Source organism: Leptopilina boulardi, unplaced genomic scaffold, assembly GCF_019393585.1.
Source record: "Leptopilina boulardi isolate dan_hultmark-lab unplaced genomic scaffold, ZJU_Lbou_2.1 LbouV2_44, whole genome shotgun sequence".
Classification (NCBI taxonomy): Eukaryota; Metazoa; Arthropoda; class Insecta; order Hymenoptera; family Figitidae; genus Leptopilina; species Leptopilina boulardi.
Window position 1 is genome coordinate 958,690 of NW_026137988.1, and position 21,421 is coordinate 980,110.

General features: G+C 33.6%; 2 protein-coding genes across 2 annotated transcripts; both read right to left on the bottom strand.

Annotated features, from left to right (window-relative positions):
* Positions 1-2,466: 2,466 nt before the first annotated feature.
* On the bottom strand, positions 2,467-3,504 carry LOC127289540 (uncharacterized). The gene has a single exon (XM_051317526.1). It carries the CDS (start codon positions 3,502-3,504, stop codon positions 2,467-2,469), a length of 1,038 nt encoding a protein of 345 aa, XP_051173483.1.
* A 74-nt stretch (positions 3,505-3,578) lies between these two features.
* Positions 3,579-7,487, bottom strand: LOC127289541 (uncharacterized). The gene is made up of 3 exons (XM_051317527.1): positions 7,065-7,487; positions 5,914-6,944; positions 3,579-5,853 (listed from the first exon to the last, which is right to left on the bottom strand). The coding sequence occupies exons 1-3, from the start codon at positions 7,485-7,487 to the stop codon at positions 3,579-3,581; spliced, it is 3,729 nt and encodes a 1,242-aa protein (XP_051173484.1).
* Between the last annotated feature and the right edge of the window lie 13,934 nt (positions 7,488-21,421).

Consider the following 21,421-nt stretch of genomic DNA (forward strand, 5'->3'; position numbering starts at 1 on the left):
TATTGATCAAATACTATAAAAAAATTTGCGTAACTCATTTTTACACATTGTTGCGCAGCACATTGGGCCTTATTGCAAAAAACCTGCCCAAAATCTCTAGATATGTTTAAAACTGACTGAAATTTGTTACTCGCGGATTTTTTGGTCGCTGATTACAATTCCGAAGTTAGTTTTTCGAAATTCAAAATGGCGGACGACTTTTAAAAAAATTGATCGAATTTGTCTGAAATTTGTTACTCAGGGGTTTTATAAAAATTTATGCCTAAGGTTTTCTCAGGTCACTGAATACGAAACTGAACTTATTTTAAAACCCAAATATATTATTATAATATAAACTAACACTACTTATTGTTACCTTTAAAATGTTTTAATGCTACAGTTTCGAAAATTTTATGTCCTATGGCTTATTAAGTCATAAGTAAATGTAGTTTATAACAATTTTTGAATTTTTTAAAATTTAATTTTTTAAAAAATTTTCTTTGCAATTTTGGATCCACCATTATGAATTTTGTAAAACGAAGTTCAGATTCGTAGTCAGCGACCCCATAAACCCCCGAGTAACAAATTTTAGGCCAATTGGATCAATTTTTTTAAAAGTCATCCGCCATATTGGATCCGCCATATTGGATCCGCCATTTTGAATTTTGCAAAACAAAGTTCAGATTCATAATCAGCGACCCCAAAAACCCCCGAGTAACAAATTTGAGGCCAATGGGATCACTTTTTTAAAAAGTCGTCCGCCATATTGGATTTGCCATTTTGAATTTTGGAAAATTTTAAATTCAGATTAGTAGTCGCAGCTACCCCAAAAACCTTCGAGTGAGAAATATCAGCCAAATTTAAACACATCTATTAGTTAATACTTACTTTTCTTCACAAACTATGCGTCGGATAGTTTAGGTTTTTATTCATTATTAATTATACAGTTTTAATGAAGTGTTCAAAGGTTAACGATTTTTCTGTATACTTTTATAATGCATGAGAAGAGGTTACAATGAGTTTGGAGCATTTAGAAGCAAAATTCAACATGTGCTTTTCAAATATGTGGTTTTTTTATATGAGTTACGTTTTAAAATTTAATGTTTGAAGTCATTGCATTCTTTGTGTAAAGGAGGAACACATTCCTGTATGGGTTCAAATTACTTCTTTTTAGGTAGATAATATAATCCCATTGTGCCGTTACTCAAAAATCTTCGTTAAAAAAGTTATATCAGTTTAACTGCTAACTTGTAGAAATTTTGAAAAAGTTGTCTCGCAAGTTTGAAGCTACATAGTTTTTATTCAATTTGAGGCACATCATTGATTCATGGATTTTTTAGTTCTTTACACTCCCACCTACTTCTATTGCAAGCCACAAGACACACAATGTTTCGTTAAAAAAGTTACAGTCTATAAACTAAAAAAACAGTCAATATCACACACTAGAAACTTTCGATTTCACCACTTTAACTTACGTTCGTCATTTCCTACATAATTAAAAAAATTATACAATAACGCATGATGCATTTAAAAAGCCCTATAATTGGTCAAATTATGGTATTGAAAAATTATTAAAAACATTCTTAAGGTATTATAATGAGCGATAACATAAAGTTTAAAAGTTCTAGAGATATGCCCATATCTTATAAAGATCTATAACCAATTCTAAAAGAAATGTTAATTGGTACAACTACAGTTTATGTAAAAGGTTTAGAGAAACAAAAATGTTTGGAAAGCTATTCACAAAATGTATTAAATTTAGATGATTTGAATTGTCCGCCGTTAAAAATAATGAGCCTTACATCAATATACTTAATGTACAAATCACACACACTATCATTTTCATTATTCTGTAAGAAATGTATATAAGTAATTCTCCTGAAAGTGACCTTTTGGTTAATTTTTAATTTTAGATGAATTTATAAAAATTTCTTCGATTTTAGATGTAGCTGATTTTCTTAGTGGTAGTTTATACTTTGTTGAGTAATGTAAAAGCAGGTTTCGACAAATATAGTCCTAAAAAGTTTTTACAGGAGCTATGATGTGTCAAAAGGCTTCGAAGATGAAATAGTTTTAGCTCCTACATAGATTCTACTTGATCAAACTGCTAAAGAATTTTTTATTGCAAAAGTATAAATGCAAAATTTTGACTGTATATATGTGTCAACAATTAATAGTGAGTTGATTTCGTAAAATTAATAAAAGAGAAAAAATAATTCAGGAATGTCACTTTCAGAAGAATAACCTATATAATATTCGTAAATGGTTACTACAACTGTTTGAGTAAAGCCTTAATGAGGGGATGGTTCTTTAAATTAAAATGAGAAATCGGGAATTAGTGAGATGAGAAAGGGTGCAGAGAATGTCAAGGTTTAACACAAAAATTTAACTGAATTTATTTTATAATCTATCTAAATTACACTGCTTTGTACAACGTGATTTGCGGCGTGGTGATTTACTTTGGGTTTGAGAGCGTCCGTTTAAAGTTTAATTAAAACAATTGACCGTCCTTCTGAGATGAAATTTTACTGACTTGACGGCAGCTTCCCATTTTCCTCCCATGTGTGGAGCAGAAGGGGGGTTGAAACTCCAGTTGGTGCCATCTTGAGACAATTGTTGAGCTAATTCCTTGAATTCTTGAGTTCCTTTTTTGAAAAGGTCTTGAAGAGCCTTGTTGGCACCTTGGAAGTTAGTTCCACAGTCGCTGAAGAGTGTTTGAGGAATTCCCCTTCTTGAGGTCAACCTTCTAAAAGCTGCGATGAATCCTTCTGTTGAATAATCAGTGACTGCTTCGATATGGAGAGCAGAAGTTGAGAAGCAGACAAATAGGCATAGCCAGCCCTTCATCGTTTTTGCTCCTCTTCCTTTCCAAGTTAAGAGAGTGATAGGTCCAGCATAATCTACTCCAGTTTCACAGAATGGCCTTGAAGGATTAACACGTTCCTTGGGCAGTTGACCCATCAACTGCTCAGCTCGAACTGCACGTTGACGAGCACATTTTACACAGCGTAGAATGTAAGATTTTACTAAACGCCTTCCGTCCAGGATCCAAAAATGTCTTCGAATGAAGGACAGGGTGAGTTGAGTTCCACCTTGGAGGAGTTTCCGATGAGCATTGTCAATGATTAATTGCGAAAAAGTACAATCCTTGGGGTGTATCGCTGGGTGTTTACTTTCGAATTCAAGATCCGAATAGTTGAGTCGACCTCCGACTCTGAGAACACCTTCTGCATCTATGAATGCAGTAAGTCTTGCGAAAGGATGAGATTTTCGAAACTTGACTCCCCGGGTGAGATCCTTCAGTTCAGCTGGGAAGTAGCTGGCCTGAGAAAACTTGATCCAATAAATCATAACTTCGTCCAAGTCTTTGGTGTTGATTGGATTCCTTAGTGTGGATTGAGGTGTACCTTTGAGAATAGCCAAAAATCGAAAGCACAGGGCAGTAATCCTTAGCAATCGATTGAGTGATGAATATCTTTGTATGAGATCCCAACCTTGGTGAGCCGTGGTGGTTGTAAACACCATTCTAGGTTTTTCTTCGACTAGAGATGATGAATCCGGACTTGATGGTGAGGTTGGCCAGAATTCCGACGAGTCCTTTAACCAGGGTGGTCTGTTCCACCACAGTGAGTGCGAAGCCAGATGTTGAACAGACAGGCCCCTTGATGCACGTCAGCAGGGTTTTCCTTTCCTTTGATGAACTTCCACCGACCTTGAGGGACGAGATCGTGGATGGAGGAAACCCTATTTCGTACATATTCCTTCCATCGTGAGGGATGACTGTTGATCCAGGTGAGTGCTACAGATGAGTCAGTCCAGAGAAAGGTTGGAACATCTGGTAACTCCATTGTTCTCTGAACATATTCCATTAGTCGTGCCAATAGGTGAGCCGCTGTGAGTTCCAACCTTGGTATTGTAAGTCGTTTGAGGAGCGCAACCTTGGTCTTAGCACAAACTAAAGTAACCTTAGTATCTTCGCCTTGCTCCGAGGTTTTGATGAGAACAACAGCCGCCATTGCAAGTTGAGAAGCGTCCGAAAATCCATGTAATTCAACTTGCTTGAGATTTGAGAGATTGAGCCATCGAGGAATTGAGAGTTGAGGAAGTTGAGCTAGCTCTTCCTTGAATTTGATCCACCTTGAGGAGATCGTCTCTGGAAGTGGGTCGTCCCAACCCAACTTGTGGAGCCAAAGTTCCTGCAGTAACATTTTGGCTCGGATGGTGACTGGAGAGAGGAATCCCAAAGGATCAAATGATTGAGATACCTCGGAAAGAATGGACCTTTTTGAGATGCCATGACCCGGTAGAGAAGTTGGCTCAAATAAAAACTTAAATTCGTCCGACCTTGGAAACCATGAGAGACCCAGAACCTTGGTTTGAGAGTGATCGATTAAGTGAGGATGGTTGGTGCTACCTTTGCCCTTTACAGCGTCGAAGAAGTCTGGATGATTGCTTTGCCATTTTGCAAGAGGAAATCCGCCGCAATTGAGAAGTCCCATTAGATCCATTGCGATGTCCTTAAGTTCAGATAAATTATCGGAACCACCGTAGATATCATCCATGTATCTGCCATTGAGAAGCGCCGGGACAGCCAAAGGGAATGCGTGGCCTTCATCCTTGATGAGTTGAAGAAGCACCCTTACGGCTAGGAATGGTGCAGACTTGGTTCCATATGTAACCGTGGTGAGTTGAAAAGGGGTTTCCTCTCCATCAGTGTCAATCCATAAGATCCTTTGCAAATTCCAGTCGTTTGGATGAACCTTGATTTGACGAAACATTTTCGTGATGTCACTAGAGAAGATGAATTGCAATTTTCTCACCCACAGCGGAATGTCTGAGATGTCCCTTTGTGATTTCGCTTCAGTATGAGAGATAGAGTTGAGCGAAGCGCCTGTTGTTGATGGACTTGATCCATTGAAGACAACCCTTAATTTTGTGGTAGTACTTTGCTCCCTTAGTATGCCATGATGAGGAAGATAGTAGGTTGTAAGGCTACTATCTCTTGGTGAAACCTTAACCATATAACCATCAGATTCATATTCCTTAAGAAATGAGAAGTAGCGTTCCTTGTAGTTTTGCTGTGTTGAAAACCGTTTGAGAAGTCGCTGTAGACACCGTTGAGCCTTGAAATAAGAGTCGCCAAGTTGATTCGGAGATGTTGAGATTGGGAGTCGAACAATGTATCGCCCCATTGAATCCCTTGAGTGAGTGACCTTGAAATGCTCCTCGCATTCCTGCTCTTGATTGGTCAGTAGAGTTGCTTCCGATTGAGGGACCTCTTCCTGAATCCAGAATTTTGTGAGAAGATTTTGCAGATGATCATTTTGTTGATCCACCACCAAATGATGGACACTGATTCCTTGTTGAAAATACAACTGGATAGGGCCTAAAATGACCCATCCAAAGATGGTGAGCTGTGCAATTGGAGCAAGAGAAGGACCTTTAATGATTTCAGTTTTGATTATTTGCCCATAATAATCAGCTCCGATAATGAGGTTGACCGAACTAGGGGTTGAGAATTCAGGATCAGCAAGCTGCAGATTTTGAAGGTGAGGCCAATTGGAAGAGGGAATATTGCTGGAAGGGAGAGTGGACGACAATTTTCGCAGGATGTGGGCTTTGATGAAAACTGAGTTTGAGGAAATTATTGATTTGAGGGTAAAGGATACTGAACCTCGAGTATATCCTGATTGAGTTGCTCCGATTCCGATGATTGAGATTGTTGATTTTTCCTTGGTTAAATTGAGAAGATGAACCGTAGATTCCGCAATGAATGAGAGCTCCGATCTCGTATCAATTAATATGCGTACCGGATGAGGAGTTGCTTGTGTAGAGAGGAGGAGTGCTCGAGCAGTGGCGAGGAGAACCACTGGTCTTGTTTGAAAACCCTTATCGTCCTGATGAGAAGGTTGAGTTTGTTATTGGTCCTTGGACTGTTGAGATGAGTTGCGAGATGATCCATGATGAGAAGTTCCTTGTTCTTGAGAAGTTGAGGTGTTGCCCTTGAGTTGAGGAGGATTAGCCTGGTGGATAATTGTATGATGCTTACCATCACACTCTCGACATCTCTTCGTTGTTTGGCAAGAATTGGCATTGTGCCTTCCGAGACAATGGAAGCAGAGACGCTGCTTGATGACGAAGTCCCTTCTTGCCTTGGTGCTCATATCTCGGAACTTTTCACAATGCACGATGTAATGCCCTTGTTCACAAGCAGAGCTGATATAATTGCCGGTTGAGTCTGATCCTTGAGTTGATGCGGTGAATGCCTTGTGAGGGGGCCCTTTTTGCGAAACCTTAGTGTTTGCCGATGAGGTGGTCTTTGTTGTTTGCGAATAGTTTGATATGCTCTCCAGAGCACGAGCCCTCCCAGTGAGAAACTCCTTAAGCTGCTTGTAGGTGGGAGGGTCTGTACTAGATCCTAATTTCACCTCCCACCCTTCTCTCGTGTCAGTGTCCAATCTCCTGGTGATATGATGGACGAAAATATGATCCCACTTAGTTACAGGAGCACGGAAAACTGAGAGAGCATCAAGTGCTTTCGTAGTAGAAGTGAGAAGAGCGTTGAGACTATCCGCCGACTTTGGAGTGATCACCGTGGTCGCCATCAAGCGATCGAGATGAGACGAGATGAGAAGTCTTTTGTTCTTGCACCTGGACACAAGAGTGTTCCAAGCAGAGGTAAATGAATCTCCTGAGACCGGGAGATTTAAGATAATCCTTGCAGCCTTTCCTGTGAGACTGGTTTTGAGATAATGCATCTTCTCAACGTTGGTGATTTTCTCGTTGCTTATCACCATTGATGAGAAGAGATCCTTGAATGAGGCCCAGCTAGAGTAATCTCCAGAGAAGGTTGGCAATGTGATTTCCGGTAGTCGTTGACGAGATTGAGTAACTATCGGTGGACCAGGATTGGCGAGACGAGACCTTTCGAGTTGCTTTTGCTGCACAAGCAATGATTCCTTGGCCTTGATATAACAGCGAAAACATTGGTCAAACAAGTCCTCTTGAAAGTATGCATGACGGAGGAGTTTTGTCGAGCCTTGAGAGATGAGAAAATCTTGCGTCTGGATGAACTGGTCCTATACCTCCGATAAAGTGTCGAGTTTCAATTCGAGGTAGTCCATTGCGTCGCAGTAGTGTCTACTTTCTGCCACAGTACAGATTTCTTCGATTTGCCTGAATCGAGTTCTTTGAGACAGCACCTTGAGATCAAGTTGAGCACTGGTCATTTTGGTTGAGGTAGATTCCTTGCCTATTCCTTGATCAGAGAGATTTGAGAGTGAGCCTTGCCTTGATGGGACTGGAACAATCAGTTCTTGCTGTTGAGTGTGATGTGAGATGGAAGCTTGAGTCAATTGATTGATGTCAATAGCCAGTTGCTTGATGGGGTTGGTAATCAATTTGATTTCTTGCTCTTTGTGAGTTTCCTTTGTGTCGATGAATTCCTCCTTTTCATCACTCGAATTGTTGGCTAAGTGAGAATGGCTATCATCCCCGTAAGTCGACATGATGAGAGAGTACCGTTAGAATTAATTATTTGTAAGTCTGATGAGAAGAAACCGAATTGAACACTGTATTGCTCTGAGAAACTCAGCTGTCACTTTTCACGTGAGAGAGAGTATTTGAGACGTCCGATCACACGCGCCAGAGAGAGAAGCGCAATGTTCGTGAGAAGGGACACTAGAGATCTGAGAGAGTCTTACTGCTGAGCGCGCACTTAACTTGTACAGGCGGCACCACGAGAGTAGGGAGAGAGAGTCCAAGATGGCGAGAACTGCTGCCTGAGAAGCGGATCACTGTACGTGATGGTACGCACGGCGTTCGCGCAGAGAGTCAAGGGGAAGCGTCTGAGAGACTGTGCCGTGGGGGAGCGAGAAAGCCAATATGGCGAGCACTGAGAGAAATGCCAAGGCGTGCACGCCGGTTACCACGTGACGCGAACCTGTTGCACTAAAATGAGCACCACAATGTTTTGCAGTAAAACTCTCACTCACTTTTAACCGATTATCCGGCTCGAAGGACCATAATGTTTGAGAAAAGCCTTAATGAGGGGATGGTTCTTTAAATTAAAATGAGAAATCGGGAATTAGTGAGATGAGAAAGGGTGCAGAGAATGTCAAGGTTTAACACAAAAATTTAACTGAATTTATTTTATAATCTATTTAAATTACACTGCTTTGTACAACGTGATTTGCGGCGTGGTGATTTACTTTGGGTGTGAGAGCGTCCTTTTAAAGTTTAATTAAAACAATTGAAAACACTTTGATTTGTGAACGATTATTATTATTTAGAGAATATCCGCGTCTTATTGCCTGTGAAAGGTACCGACAAACTTAGATTGTAATCTCGAGAATTTAATTATATCTACTTCGAACGTTGAATTAGTGAGGCGTCCGTAAGAGTACTCAGCTTGGTTGGCTTGATGAAAGCACGAGGCAGGCCGACACCGTTACATGGCCGCGAACTGCTGCCACCATGCGGTGAACGCAATTTAAAAAACCCATTACGCGATTTAACACAACACTGAACAACAACCATCCAATGTACCGACAAATATTCCTTTAGGTCAAGATGAAGTTGATAATAATTCTTTATATTTATATATTTATTAATAATAAAAACTTAAAAAATTAAACAAAATTTTTCGTTTACACACGTCTAGACATGTATTTGTGACGTTATACAACTAAAATTTACTGCGCATGCGTACTGTGAAAGTGGGTGTGGATATTTAAATGCTCATAAGCAATTGCGCATGCGCGATTAAAATTTTAGGTATAAATTTAGCATGCATGGGCAGTTTTGCTCATTCTGTTTTCTCAGATATCGTCTAGTCTCCAAAGATGCATCTAAGTAAAATAATTGCTGTTGGTCGTATGGAGGGTTTCATGCCTACGAAGCCGCTTTCAGAGTTGACTCCTGGACAAAAAGTATCCTGTTACAAAAATCCAGTTTGTGAATTCTAAATATGGAGAAAAGGTAGTCGTTGAAGTGGATGGAAAATTTAATACTTTCTTACCTTCACGATTTGTACTTATGTTCGCTGATGATTCCATATGCTTCAATCAAATGCAAAAAGCTATTGATGCTGGACAATTACGCCTAAAGTATATTGGTGGTCCATATAACACAGGCCGACAAGATTTACTTTCCAGGAATCAGACAATACTTTTCCGAAAGCTTTGGACGAGCTGATTTCAAATCCGGCCTCAGAATTAACCCTGCACGTCAGGTTTTCGAGATATTCTAACCTTAATGTGCAAAAAACTAGTTTTTAAACTGCATTCGAGGTCATGCAACATCAAGAGATAATTTTTTTGCAAAAGATCCATATGGCTCTAAGTAATGGTTCATTTAATTTTCTGAGTACGGCGAATTCTTCGATATTCCAAAACTGAACAGAAAAAGATAAAACTTCGATAATACAGAAGAATATAACTGCAAACATCTAAATTTCAAATAGTTCTGTAGAATTTTGATATAACTGATCACGAAGTCGATGTCAGAATTTCAAAATTCAAAATGGCGGATCCAATATGATGATTTTTTGAAAATCGATTGTATTTGCTTGTAATTTGTAACTGGAGAGTTTTTGGGGTCGCTGAAAACGAATTCGATGACAGATTTTTAAAATTTATAATGCATTCAATATAACAAACGATTTCTTTAAATATCGAAGAATTCGCCATACTCAGAAAATTGAATAAACGATTACTTAGAGACAAATGAAGATTTTTTAAATTTGCAAAATGGGTTTTAAAGGGGAAGAATATCACTTTCAGAGGCAATAAAAACCTGATGTGCATTATCAATTTTGATGCCAGATTCGGATTCAACACGTCAAAAACCCGCGTAAAAGTGTTGTGTTGTCTAATTCATGGAAAGTTAATTGAATCAAATTTTGTTGGCCTGTGTAATCATATGTAATTTAAAATAAAAGAAATTTAATATTGTATATATTGTTTGAAATGTTATAATAAATTCTTTATTTCAATATCTCTATGTTATTATTTTAAGTTACATTTAGTTTTAAGATTATATTAAGTTTAGATTTAAGATTAAAATTAAGATTAAGTTAGGTAAAAAAATTGCAACTACAATTTTAAGTAAATATTAATATATTTAAAGCAAAAAAATATTTTACATATGTACAAAATAAAAATGAATTTTTTACAAAAAAAATATTGAAAAAAACACTTTATATGTATGTATAATTTAAATAATTAAAATTATTTAATATATTAAAAAAAGGACTACATAATTATTTTTTTAGAAACAAATTTTTAAAAACCACAATACATTTATTATTTTTTAAAAAATGTCGTCGTGACAATCGTTGTGGTAGTCACAGTCATGTTGTGGCCGTCACGCCCTCTATGAGTGTGATGATGATAGTGGTAGTTATAAAGTAGTTATAAAATTAACTGCTTGAGAACCAATTATTAAAACTAAATATACCCGTTTAAAACAATTTTAAATAATTATTTATTTACGGGTGGTAAAAACATTGGCTTCTCATGGTTATCATCCTCAGGCAGCTCTATCTCTTGAGGACTAGGCTCTTCCTGAGGAGCAGGCTCTTTCTGAGGAATAGGCTCTTCCTGTGGAGCAGGTTCTTCCTGAGGGGCAATCTCTACCTGAGGAGCTGGCTCTTGAAGGGGTATAGGCTTATCAAACTCCTGTTGAGGCTCTGGTTCAGGGGATGACGGAGGTGTATTAGGATAGCTCCAAACACCCTAAAATTTAAAAAAATTTATTTAAAAACTATTTATCTATTGTTAGTTACTTATTTTTTAAAGCTAATAATAAATAAATATTACCCTGGTGGAAAAGTCCCCGGTAGTGACTACCGGTAGTCACGACCGGTAATTTTTCCTAGACTACCGGTAATTCTTCCGGTACTACCAGTAATTTTTCCGGCACTACCAGTAATTTCTCCGGTACTACCAGTAGTCACTACCGGTAATTTTTTCGTTAGTACCGGTAGTCTAGGAAAAATTACCAGTAGTGACTACCGGTAGTGAATATTCCGGTAGCGGGAGCGATAATGACTACCGGTAGTGACTACCGGGAACTTTTCCACCTGGGTAGTAATAACTAAATATTAACAAACGCATTCACACCCCCACGCACCCTGCCTCGCGGAGAAGTTCATTGTGGGTTTTATATATAATTATATACACATACATATAAAAAAAATACTTATCACCATCCAGTTTAGCCTCCACAAAAACAATAATAACATGTACAGTTTTCCATGGTTGTTTTAATGATGATATATGGGAGAAGTATAAAATATATAAATAGACGTAATTAAAGTTTAAAAACGCAAAGTTATAAAAAAAATTGTTTTAGAAACATTTTTAATTATGAATCAGAAAATATAGAAAAAAGAATATTAATAATAATTTATTTGAAGTTAGTAACCGTTAAGTATATTTTGGTGATTTAAAAGGCTTTTCGGTCATGTTAAGTATTAAATTTTTATTATTTTCAAAATTATAAAAATTATAAAAATGTCGACGTTTCGGGTCGGCACCGACTCTTTTTCAAGACTAAAAACAAAGGAAAAAACAATTTTAATTTTAAAATTTAGAAAAAGAAAAAGAAAGGGTTTATAGATATAAATTAAAATTGTTTTTTCCTTTGTTTTTAGTCTTGAAAATGGGTCGGTGCCGACCCGAAACGTCGACATTTTTATAATTTTGAAAATAATAAAAATTTAATACTTAACATGACCGAAAAGCCTTTTAAATCAACAAAATATTAATAATAATTTATAAAAAAATTTGAGTAAAAAAAATAAGAAAAAACTTATTTTCACTTCTTTCGGCTTTACCATTGCACATACGCAGTTTGCCCTAATTTCGTCATTAAGATATTTAAATTATATGACGTCACAAGAACAAGTCTCCACAAGTTTAGTTAGGTCGCAACATGTTTTTTCAAAATTTAAGATTTAAGTCGTAAATTCTTTACGTATGCGCAGTTACCAATAGATGACTCTTCCTGTGTATGCGCGAAGTGCCGAGTCAAAAATTTTTTTTTTATTTTTTGCATTTTATATAATACTAATTGTATTATGGAGGGCCTATTTATGGCTCCCCATCCCCCCATGCAATGTCAACTACTGCACCATTCTATACTTGGATCGCTTTAAAGGCACATGTAGAACAAATTATGTGGATCCACGAGAGCAGTCTGACTCTTAAAGGTAATACCCCACAGCAGGCATGGAGCTGCGCGCGCCGTCGCCGAGTGAGAATACTACTTAGGCGGTTCCACTAGCGCGGCACAGCACATAACTCACTCGCAGTGATGGGTACGTATAATACATGACGTATAATACGTGGTTTACTACGTATATTACGTGCCAAGTTTTCTACTCGATGTATATTACATTTGATCACGTAATTTAAGAGCGGCAATTTTAAATTCTTCATTAAAATACATCATTCATTACTTTACACTATTGAAAGAGAAAGTTGTTAATATAAACAAAATTTAGGTAATTATTAATTATTTTAACAATTATAAAACAAAATTTTTAATTATTGAAATGTTTTTATATCGGTTTTATATCTAAGTTGGTTTCACAGATAAGAGTGAACACCGGGCCACGTGCATAATAACATAACCTATATTCTAAGTATTATATTGTCAGTCTAGTCGTTTGGTATCTCCCAAAATAAACAATTTTTAAATAAAATTTTTTTTTCTATTTTATTTTAAGACTTTAATTTAAATAGAATGATAAGAAAAACGAAGTGCCTATTTCTACGCTAACGTAAGCTGATATTTCAAAACTAAACCTACGCGAAGTGACAGCAAAATGAAAAATTAACGTAAACCGATCTCCCAAAACTAAACCTACGCGAAATGAAAAAAGTTTCGAAAAGTAACACCTGTGGGATAAGTTTCACTTTTCACTTATCGTAAAAAAAAATTCACTATTATTCAGGATCCAACGAATTTCGCAAAATTCTTTCAGCCATATCCACCCCCTCTCGCCAAGGTTTTTTTAAAAAGAAAAGCGAGCAGTACCTTACGCGGCCCAAGGCCTTGTTTACTATTTTGCGTTCACTTTTCACACATGTTTTTTACTACGCTAGTGTAATGATGAAGTGTATTTACACTTCGCGTAACTATAGTTTTGGAAATCAGTTTACGTTAGCGTAGGTATAGAGCCAGCGTAAGAAAAATTCGTTATGGCAAAAATCAGAGGATCATATATAGATGTCAAAATGTCAGTGGTTTTCTACATGGTTTTATACATTTTATACGTATATTACGTCGAAAACGTATTATACGTACAAAACTTCGTGTGACGCGTCACAACCCATCACTGCTCACTCGCACGCTTGGTCGACCAGTTACCAACTTTCGACAGTGCTGCAACTCGGTAACAAAGATTAATGTCAGCGCCATCTTTTAGGTTGTCGGTAAATTAACTTTAATGTAAGCTCGGTAAAACAGATTGAGAAAATTTTTATTTTTAATAAAAAGGTAAATCGAAGTCGGTAATACACACTGAAATCAGCGCCATCTATTGGGTGGTCGGCAAAGTAACTTCAATGTTCAGTCGGTAAAACAGATTGAGAATAATTTTATTTTGAATAAAAAGGTAAATCGAAGTCGGTAATACACATTGAAGTCAGCGCCATATATTGGGTGGTCGGTAAACTAACTTGCTAAAACAGTTTTAATTAAAAGATACTTTCTAAAAACCCAGAATGAAGTGAGCGCCATCTATTGCGTGTCAAGTAAACTAACTCGATAAAACAGTTTAAATTAAAAAATAATTTCTAAAAAACAGACTAAAGTAAGCACCATCTGTTCGGTGGCGGGTAAACTAACTCGGTTGGAAAATTATTTAATTAAAAAATTAATTTCTAAAATACACAAACTGAAGTGAGCGCCATATATTGCGTGGTTAGTAAACTAACTTGATAAAACAGTTTTAATTAAAAGATACTTTTTAAAAAACACTCTAAAGTGAGTGCCATCTATTGGGTGTTGGGTAAACTAACTACACATTGTTGATAATTTTAGAAATCTGCATTACTGACTGAGCAATTACCGACTGCAGGTACTTAGCCCAGATCAGAACCTGACGCAGTTACCGACTGCAGGCACTTAGCCGAGATGAAAATGATTCTTTTTTTTACAAATTTACTGACCTCCCCATCCCCTTTAAAGTGTGACGTAATTTACCACTAATGGTTAAATGTTTATTAATATATCAAAAATATTCAATGAAAACTGATTTTAATTGAAATGAACGTTTAGACAAGGTAAAACTATCACTCAACTCTCATAAATTTGAATAAGTGAAATTTCTCTTAGAGTGTTTCAAAAGTCTTTGACGTAAAAAAATGAGTGTATTTGTGTTACGGTTAAGGGGGGAGTCTGGTCCAGCCGAGGAATTTTTCGACTGTGTTTTTTTTCAATATTATATATATTTTAATTACATAAAAATTTGTTACACAAAAAGGAACATATGGAGAAGAAAATTTAAAAAATGAATTAATTTTTATATAAATATATATGGGACGTTTCACGTCAACCGGCCCAGAGCTCCATCCAAAATTCTAATCAACGAAAATCAACTTATTACGGCTCAAAATAATCGTCAGCTCATACTGCTTCGAATAAAAAAATTCAAAATGGCGTCTTTACGGCACCATGTTTTACAAATTTTTTTACTAACTCAGCAAACAAATGTATTAATTACTTTGAGAAAAAAATTGCAACTTGTTGGATAATGGGTCACTATTATATTTTTGGGGGCGCTGATTACGAATCTGAAGTCAGATTTAAAAAATTTTCAAAATTCAAGATGGCGGATCCAATATGGCGCCCATAATTTTTTAAAAATTATCAGATTTTCTTGAAACTTGTTACTCGGTGGTTTTTAGGGTCGCTGATTACGAATCTAAAGTCAGATTTTAAAAATTTTCAAAATTCAAAATGGTGGATCCAATATGGCGACCAAATTTTTTTTTTAAATTATAAGATTTGCTTAAAACTTGTTACTCGGGAGTTTTTGGGGTCGCTGATTACGAATCTGAAGTCATATTTTAAAAATTTTCAAAATTCAAGATGGCGGATCCAATATGGCGGACATTTTTATTAAAATTTAATCAGATTTGCTTGAAACTTGCTACTCGGGGGCTTTTGGGGTCGCTGATTACGAATATAAAGTCAGATTTTCAAAATTCAAAATGGTGGATCCAATATATCGACCAAAATTTTTTTTTAAATTATCAGTTTTGCTTGAAACTTGTTACTCGGTGGTTTTTAGGGTCGCTGATTACGAATCTAAAGTCAGATTTTAAAAATTTTTTAAATTCAAAATGGTGGATCCAATATGGCGACCAAAATTTTTTTTAAAATTATCAGATTTGCTTGAAACTTGTTACTCGGGGAATTTTGGGGTCGGTGACTACGAATTTGAATCTGGATATTATAAAATAAGATTGGTGGTTCCAAAATGGCTAATAAAATATTTAAAAATTGGATGGATTCGCCACCTTTAACTCTATAAACCACCCCTTTCACATTATTCAATTAGTTGTTTTAAATTTTCATTTAAAGGATCTTAAATATCATAAAAGTAATTTTTCAAAATATTACCCTTAATCCCCAAATCTGCCCCTTACTATAGAAATTTAATATTTTTTAAAATTAACTCTACATAAATCTTTTATAATTTTAGCTAATTTGAGGCTTTTAAATAGCCTTAAATTAAATTTTGAAAAATCTACCCTTAACTCCAAGAACCTCGTCCTTTAAATATTGAAATTACTTTTTTAAAATTTTTCCTTTCCTTTATAAAAATTTTTTCTATATCATTTTTTTACAATTTAAGCACAACTGAAACTTTCAAATATTGATCAACAGGACTTTTGAAAAACTAGTAAAATTAATTCTTTTAAATATTTCGAAATTTATTTAATAATAACCCACACAGCACCCAAAATTCCCTGAAACTTGACAGAACCTCACATGGCGAGGTTAGGAAACTTTAGTGGCAAGGTTCATAAAAGTTTGTGTCGATGTTTAAATGTCCACATAAAAAGAATATTCACACGAAACTTTCAGGAAATAGGGGTATATGGTACAGTGATTGCCAGTATACGCAAAAAGGGGATATATTTATACAAATTACAAATGTTTAATTATCGAAATGAGAAATGAAACCATTTGTAAAGGAATTAAAATATTCCATTAATCTGAAAATAATAATGAATTGTTTATTTAATATTAGTATAAATTTAAAAAAAAATAAAAAAATCTTCACATGACAGAAAAAATAGTGATTGTCATTATTTTTACAGTGATTGACCATCAATTTTACAATGATTTCCACTAGACATAAAATAGTAATGTAAATTATAAATTTTGCATAATTTATTAAGGAATGAATGTAATTTGAAATTAATAAAGAAGAAGTAATTTTTAAAATAATTTTCTATTATTAACAATAATAAGATTCATTAAATATGACTTTTAAGTGTAAATAATACTATTAACCTAAAAAATTGTGAAAATTGTCGAATCTGACTCAATTGTAAAAATAAAAATTATTTTTGGCTATTTTGATTTGATATAATGATTACATGATTTTGAAGTTTTTCATTGCTTAAAACAGTGGGTTTTTATATACGAAACACCTTTTTTTACCTTCGGCATTTTTTCGACAGCCTAAAATCATACTTCATATTAAAAAATTGTTAATAAAATATTACAAATCATTCTAATACATGCTGCGGCTCTAATTAAATCTTTATTTTAAAAAATTAATTCATCAAATATGAAAAAACGTCCAAAAATTAAAAATACTTACCTCAAAAAAGTCTTGAAAATAAACGGTTAATCACTGAAAAATGACATAATAACCAAAAAGTAAACATTGCCCGGGGAGGGCAATGACTGTTATTTGTTATTAATTGCAAGATAGTAGTTGTTCTCTATAATTTTCGGTAAATCGAGTTAAATTACGTTAAAACAAATTTTTTTACTTATTATTAAACTTATTTTCATGCATATAATTAAAAAATAATAATGATATGTATAATTTTTTCGTTAAAAAGTCAAAGAAAGTATCACCACTAACCTTGCAAATTTACAACAAAATTGACAAAATTTCAAAGAGCTAAGGACACTGTTCTCGAAAAGCGCTATTATTTTCATAATAGTGAGTCGAAGAATAAAAATCTTTTTACACTATTAGCAGAATATTCTGTAGAATTTATATAAATAAATAAAACAAAATATTATATGTAAATTTCGTTATTATTTCTGTTTGTAATGTAATGGTGGCAATCACTGTGAGGGGGGCAACAACTGTACCGCTTACCCCTATTACACATAAATATTCACGTGCAATGTTCAGTCAATGTTGTGTCAATATTGAAATTTCATTTTCGCCTAGTTATAAAAATTTCATTTACTAATATAATAAGTATAAGTGAATATTGACACAACATTGACTGAACATTGCACGTGAATATTTATATATTAAAATATTTCCTCCAAGTTTCGTGTAAATATTCTTTTCATGTTGACATTTAAACATCGACACAAACTTGTATGAACCTTTGTTAGAAATATTAAGACTAATCAGAGTAACAAATACAAGCATTGATCAAAGATATTGTGTTTAATATTTAGTTTTCCGTTATCGTTATGTCGCGACAGAGTCTAAACAAGTCTCGGTGGTCCAATTCTCTTTGTCGATTCAGTTTTTGAGTGTGTCATATCTCAATAGAACACGTGTGAAAAGTTTAGTTGTTCAAAGCCTCTCGAAGGAATAAGACGTTAATTCAGACTCTATAATTTTTAATTCAAGTACTATTCTTTTTATGTATAACAATCTTATATCTTTTATTGTCTTATAAATAAATATATTATTACACCGCATACAAGTTTCCCAATTTTCAGCCAACAACCTTGCCATTAAAGTTTCCTAACCTTGCCGTGTAAGGCTCTGTCAAGTTTCAGCGAATTTTGGGTGCTGTGTGGAAAGATTTAATGTAGTAAACACATTTTTTATGTAATTAAAAAAAATTTTTAATTATCCTCAAAATTATTATATGAAAATATAATGCACTAAATACAGTAATTCGTTATATGTAATTTTTAATTCACAATTAAACTAAATTTAAAAAAAAAATTTACAAAAGCAAAAACTATTGAAGCAACACATCCACATCTTGACTGAACTATTAACAACAATGAAACAATTATAATTCTTATATTATTACATTTTTTTCACTTTAACCCTTAACGAACAATGAATCGAGACAAAAATGTTTTTACACTGGATTAACCATGGAAAAACATTTTTAATCTTTTTTTATTGCATTTTTTTCACTTTAACCCTTGGAGAACCACGGATGTAGAAAAAATGTTTTTACCTTGGATGAACCATGGCAAAACATTTTTATCCTTTTTAGTGAATTTTTGTCACTTTAACCCTTGGAGAACAACGGATCTAGATAAAAATGCTTTTACCCGGGATTAACCATGGCAAAACATTTTTAGTTTATATTTTTATTAAAGTTTTTGGACAAAACATTTTTAGTTTTTTTTATTAAAGTTCTTGGACTTATTACCTTTAAAGATAAATTTTATATTACTTTTCATGAATAAATTAGGACAAATTTCAGTCAAACAACTTAAAATGTTATAAAAGCGGATTTAAAAAATTTTTTATAATAAAAATGATATAATAAATTATATATAATTAATTAATAATTAATATAATTAATAATAAAATTATAAATAATTATATTAATAATCATTGATAAATTTAATAAATAAAAGAAATTAAGATAAGAGTTATTGAGAGTGGGAGAATGGAGAAAGAGAGAAAAAAACAGATAAAAGAAAGAAAAAACATATAAATAATTTTAAAAAAAGGGGGGAAAAAATAGTTACCTTTTGGAATTTGAGGTTTAAAAGATCCAGGAAATTTCAGGAACTCATTATCCACTCTTGAATTGTTTTGTTAAGTTCATCTTGAACAATTTTTCATTCTGTTTTCTTATTTGTTGTAACTGATGTCGTTTTAGCACTTCGTTTCGTTTCTGATGAAGATTCTTTTTTTAAAATTTTTCCATTTGTTGAAACTGCTAGTTTCTTCAGGTAATTTTGATTTTCTATATTTATTTTAATTTTAATCATTTGAATATTAGAAATGTAAAAAACGATTAGAAGCTTCGAATTTTTAAATTAAATAAATTATGTTTTTTTAAACGAATATTGAAATATTTAATTTTTATAGTAATTCAAAAAATTAAAAATTTTCAAAAATATTAAAAAAAATTATTGTAAATTATTAAAATTTATATGAGAAATTGTTATTATATGTTTTTTTTATTATTAAAAAAGTGTAATTACCGCGTCTTGTTAAAACAATTATTTTATAGGAACCCGTGTGGAAATTATATTTTATAAACTGCATTTGATTGGAAAATATAATTTAATATCTTAACTGTAACTAAATGATGTTAAGCACTTTTCTGAGTTAGGTATTTTGCAAGTTTAAATGCCATCACGAAATTAGCATTCGTTTTCACGTAGCGTGCGTAGCGTAGTTGGTAAAGCGTTGGGCTCATAGTCCGTAGGTCTTAGGTTCGATTTCCCCCCATGCGTTAGATTTATTTATTTCTCAGGTTTGCGTTTAATCATTAATTCAATCTATGAATTAGTTGAAAAATGAAAATATCCGATCATAACATATTTTTTAATTAATTTATTTATTATTACTTTTAATCTATATCCGACAGTTAATTAATTAAAACGTTAATTAATAAATTCAATTTGAGTAAGAATTTAATTTAAAAATGGAAGAATTAGTAAACAAATATGTTATTTATTCATAATTTAAGCTTATTTATTATTAATTAACCATTATTATTACTATTTTTGATTAAAAAACATTAAGGCAAACGTAAGGGCGCGCATAGGGGCGCCCTCATCGATGAGCATGTCGTTTCCATGAGGGGCCCCTATGGATCACGCATATGCGCCCCTCATGGCATGAGGGCGATCCATAAGGGCCGCCGCCGGGGGCCTACATCACTTTTCCACACGGGAAGTTCCTTCTTCAACCAAATCTGCTTCTATTCCGTCTAATTTTCTTCAATTTATCAGGTTCTTCGATAATACTATTGTCTTCTTTCCAGAAGACAAGGCAAAATTTTTTTATTTTCTCAGCCAACGCTTGATACATTTGCACTAAATGACATTTCTATAAATTGAATGTTGTCACTTAAAACAATCACAATAAATTATTCAAAATTTTTTAAATATTTAAAATTGATTTGTGTGAAAATATATTTATTAATTAGTTATGTTTAAATGAAAGAAGATTATAATTTAATTTTTGTAAAGTAAATTCAATTTTAAAACATTTTCATAAATAAATTGAAAATAAATTAAAATATTTATTTTTTAAATTCGACCTTTTATCGATTGTTTTTTTCAAATTGAAAGCGAGTTTTTATTATGATTAAAATGTCAAAAATAAATTTTCAACTAGTTTAAAGTGCATGTTAAATGTATTCTAATTTAAGTTTATATTATTTGAAGAATTTAAAACAATTTTTTTTAATAATTCAAGTATGAAAAAAAAATTAATCCAAATAAAAAAATCCGGCAGCCCCCTGCGGGGGCTTCGCGCGTAGGGGCTCACTTCGATCGCTAGTTTAAGCGCGCCCCGGGGCGCGCGAAGGATGATCGTCCCGCTTCGCGGTCCGATATTTTTACGCGCTTCGCGCGCTTTGTTTGTTTATTACAATTCAAAACCTATTAGCATTAATTACTTTTTAACTACACTCTGTAATACAAAATTCTCCTATTAAATTTAAAAATTGTATTAATTATACTACCAGAAAGTAGTTGAATGACCCAAGAATCCATTTGGTAGAATGAGATTTTGTAGTTGTTTCAGAATTTGTAGTTGATTTAATTAATTTTGTAGTACAATGTCAAGAAGAAAGAAATTATTTTTATTAATTTTATTAAAAAGAGTAAAATTAATTACACACAGAGTTAAAATAAGTAAAAAAAGTAGTTATTTTAAAAGGGGATTTTCATATAATCGACTTGTTTTGAAAAATTTATTAGAAACAACTCATAATCTTTATTAAAATGCGTTAAATTAAATTATACAAATAGGTAAGGTTTAAAGGTATTAGAATAAATTTTTTATCGACCAAAAAAAGAGAATGACGGCACTGCAGCTGTTCAAACTTACTTCCTTAATATTGCGCCGTGGATTGGCCAGGTCTTTGTAATTAACGAAAATCGACAAACCAAATTATTTACTAAAATAAGATATTCCGCTTTGAGCTAATTTCAATTGAGTAAAAGAAAAAATTAATTGAAAATTTAAAAACACTTAAAAAAAAGAACTTTAAAGTAAATGCAT

What these genes read in the sequence shown, in the direction of transcription:
- LOC127289540 (XM_051317526.1), bottom strand. Translation starts at nt 3,504, where the DNA reads ATGGTGTTTACAACCACCACGGCTCACCAAGGTTGGGATCTCATACAA.
- LOC127289541 (XM_051317527.1), bottom strand. Translation starts at nt 7,487, where the DNA reads ATGTCGACTTACGGGGATGATAGCCATTCTCACTTAGCCAACAATTCG. An exon ending in AACTCGACACTTTATCGGAG is followed by an intron (nt 6,945 to 7,064) that starts GTATAGGACCAG and finishes TGTTATATCAAG; the next exon opens with GCCAAGGAATCATTGCTTGT. An exon ending in TCTCGCAACTCATCTCAACA is followed by an intron (nt 5,854 to 5,913) that starts GTCCAAGGACCA and finishes TTTTCAAACAAG; the next exon opens with ACCAGTGGTTCTCCTCGCCA.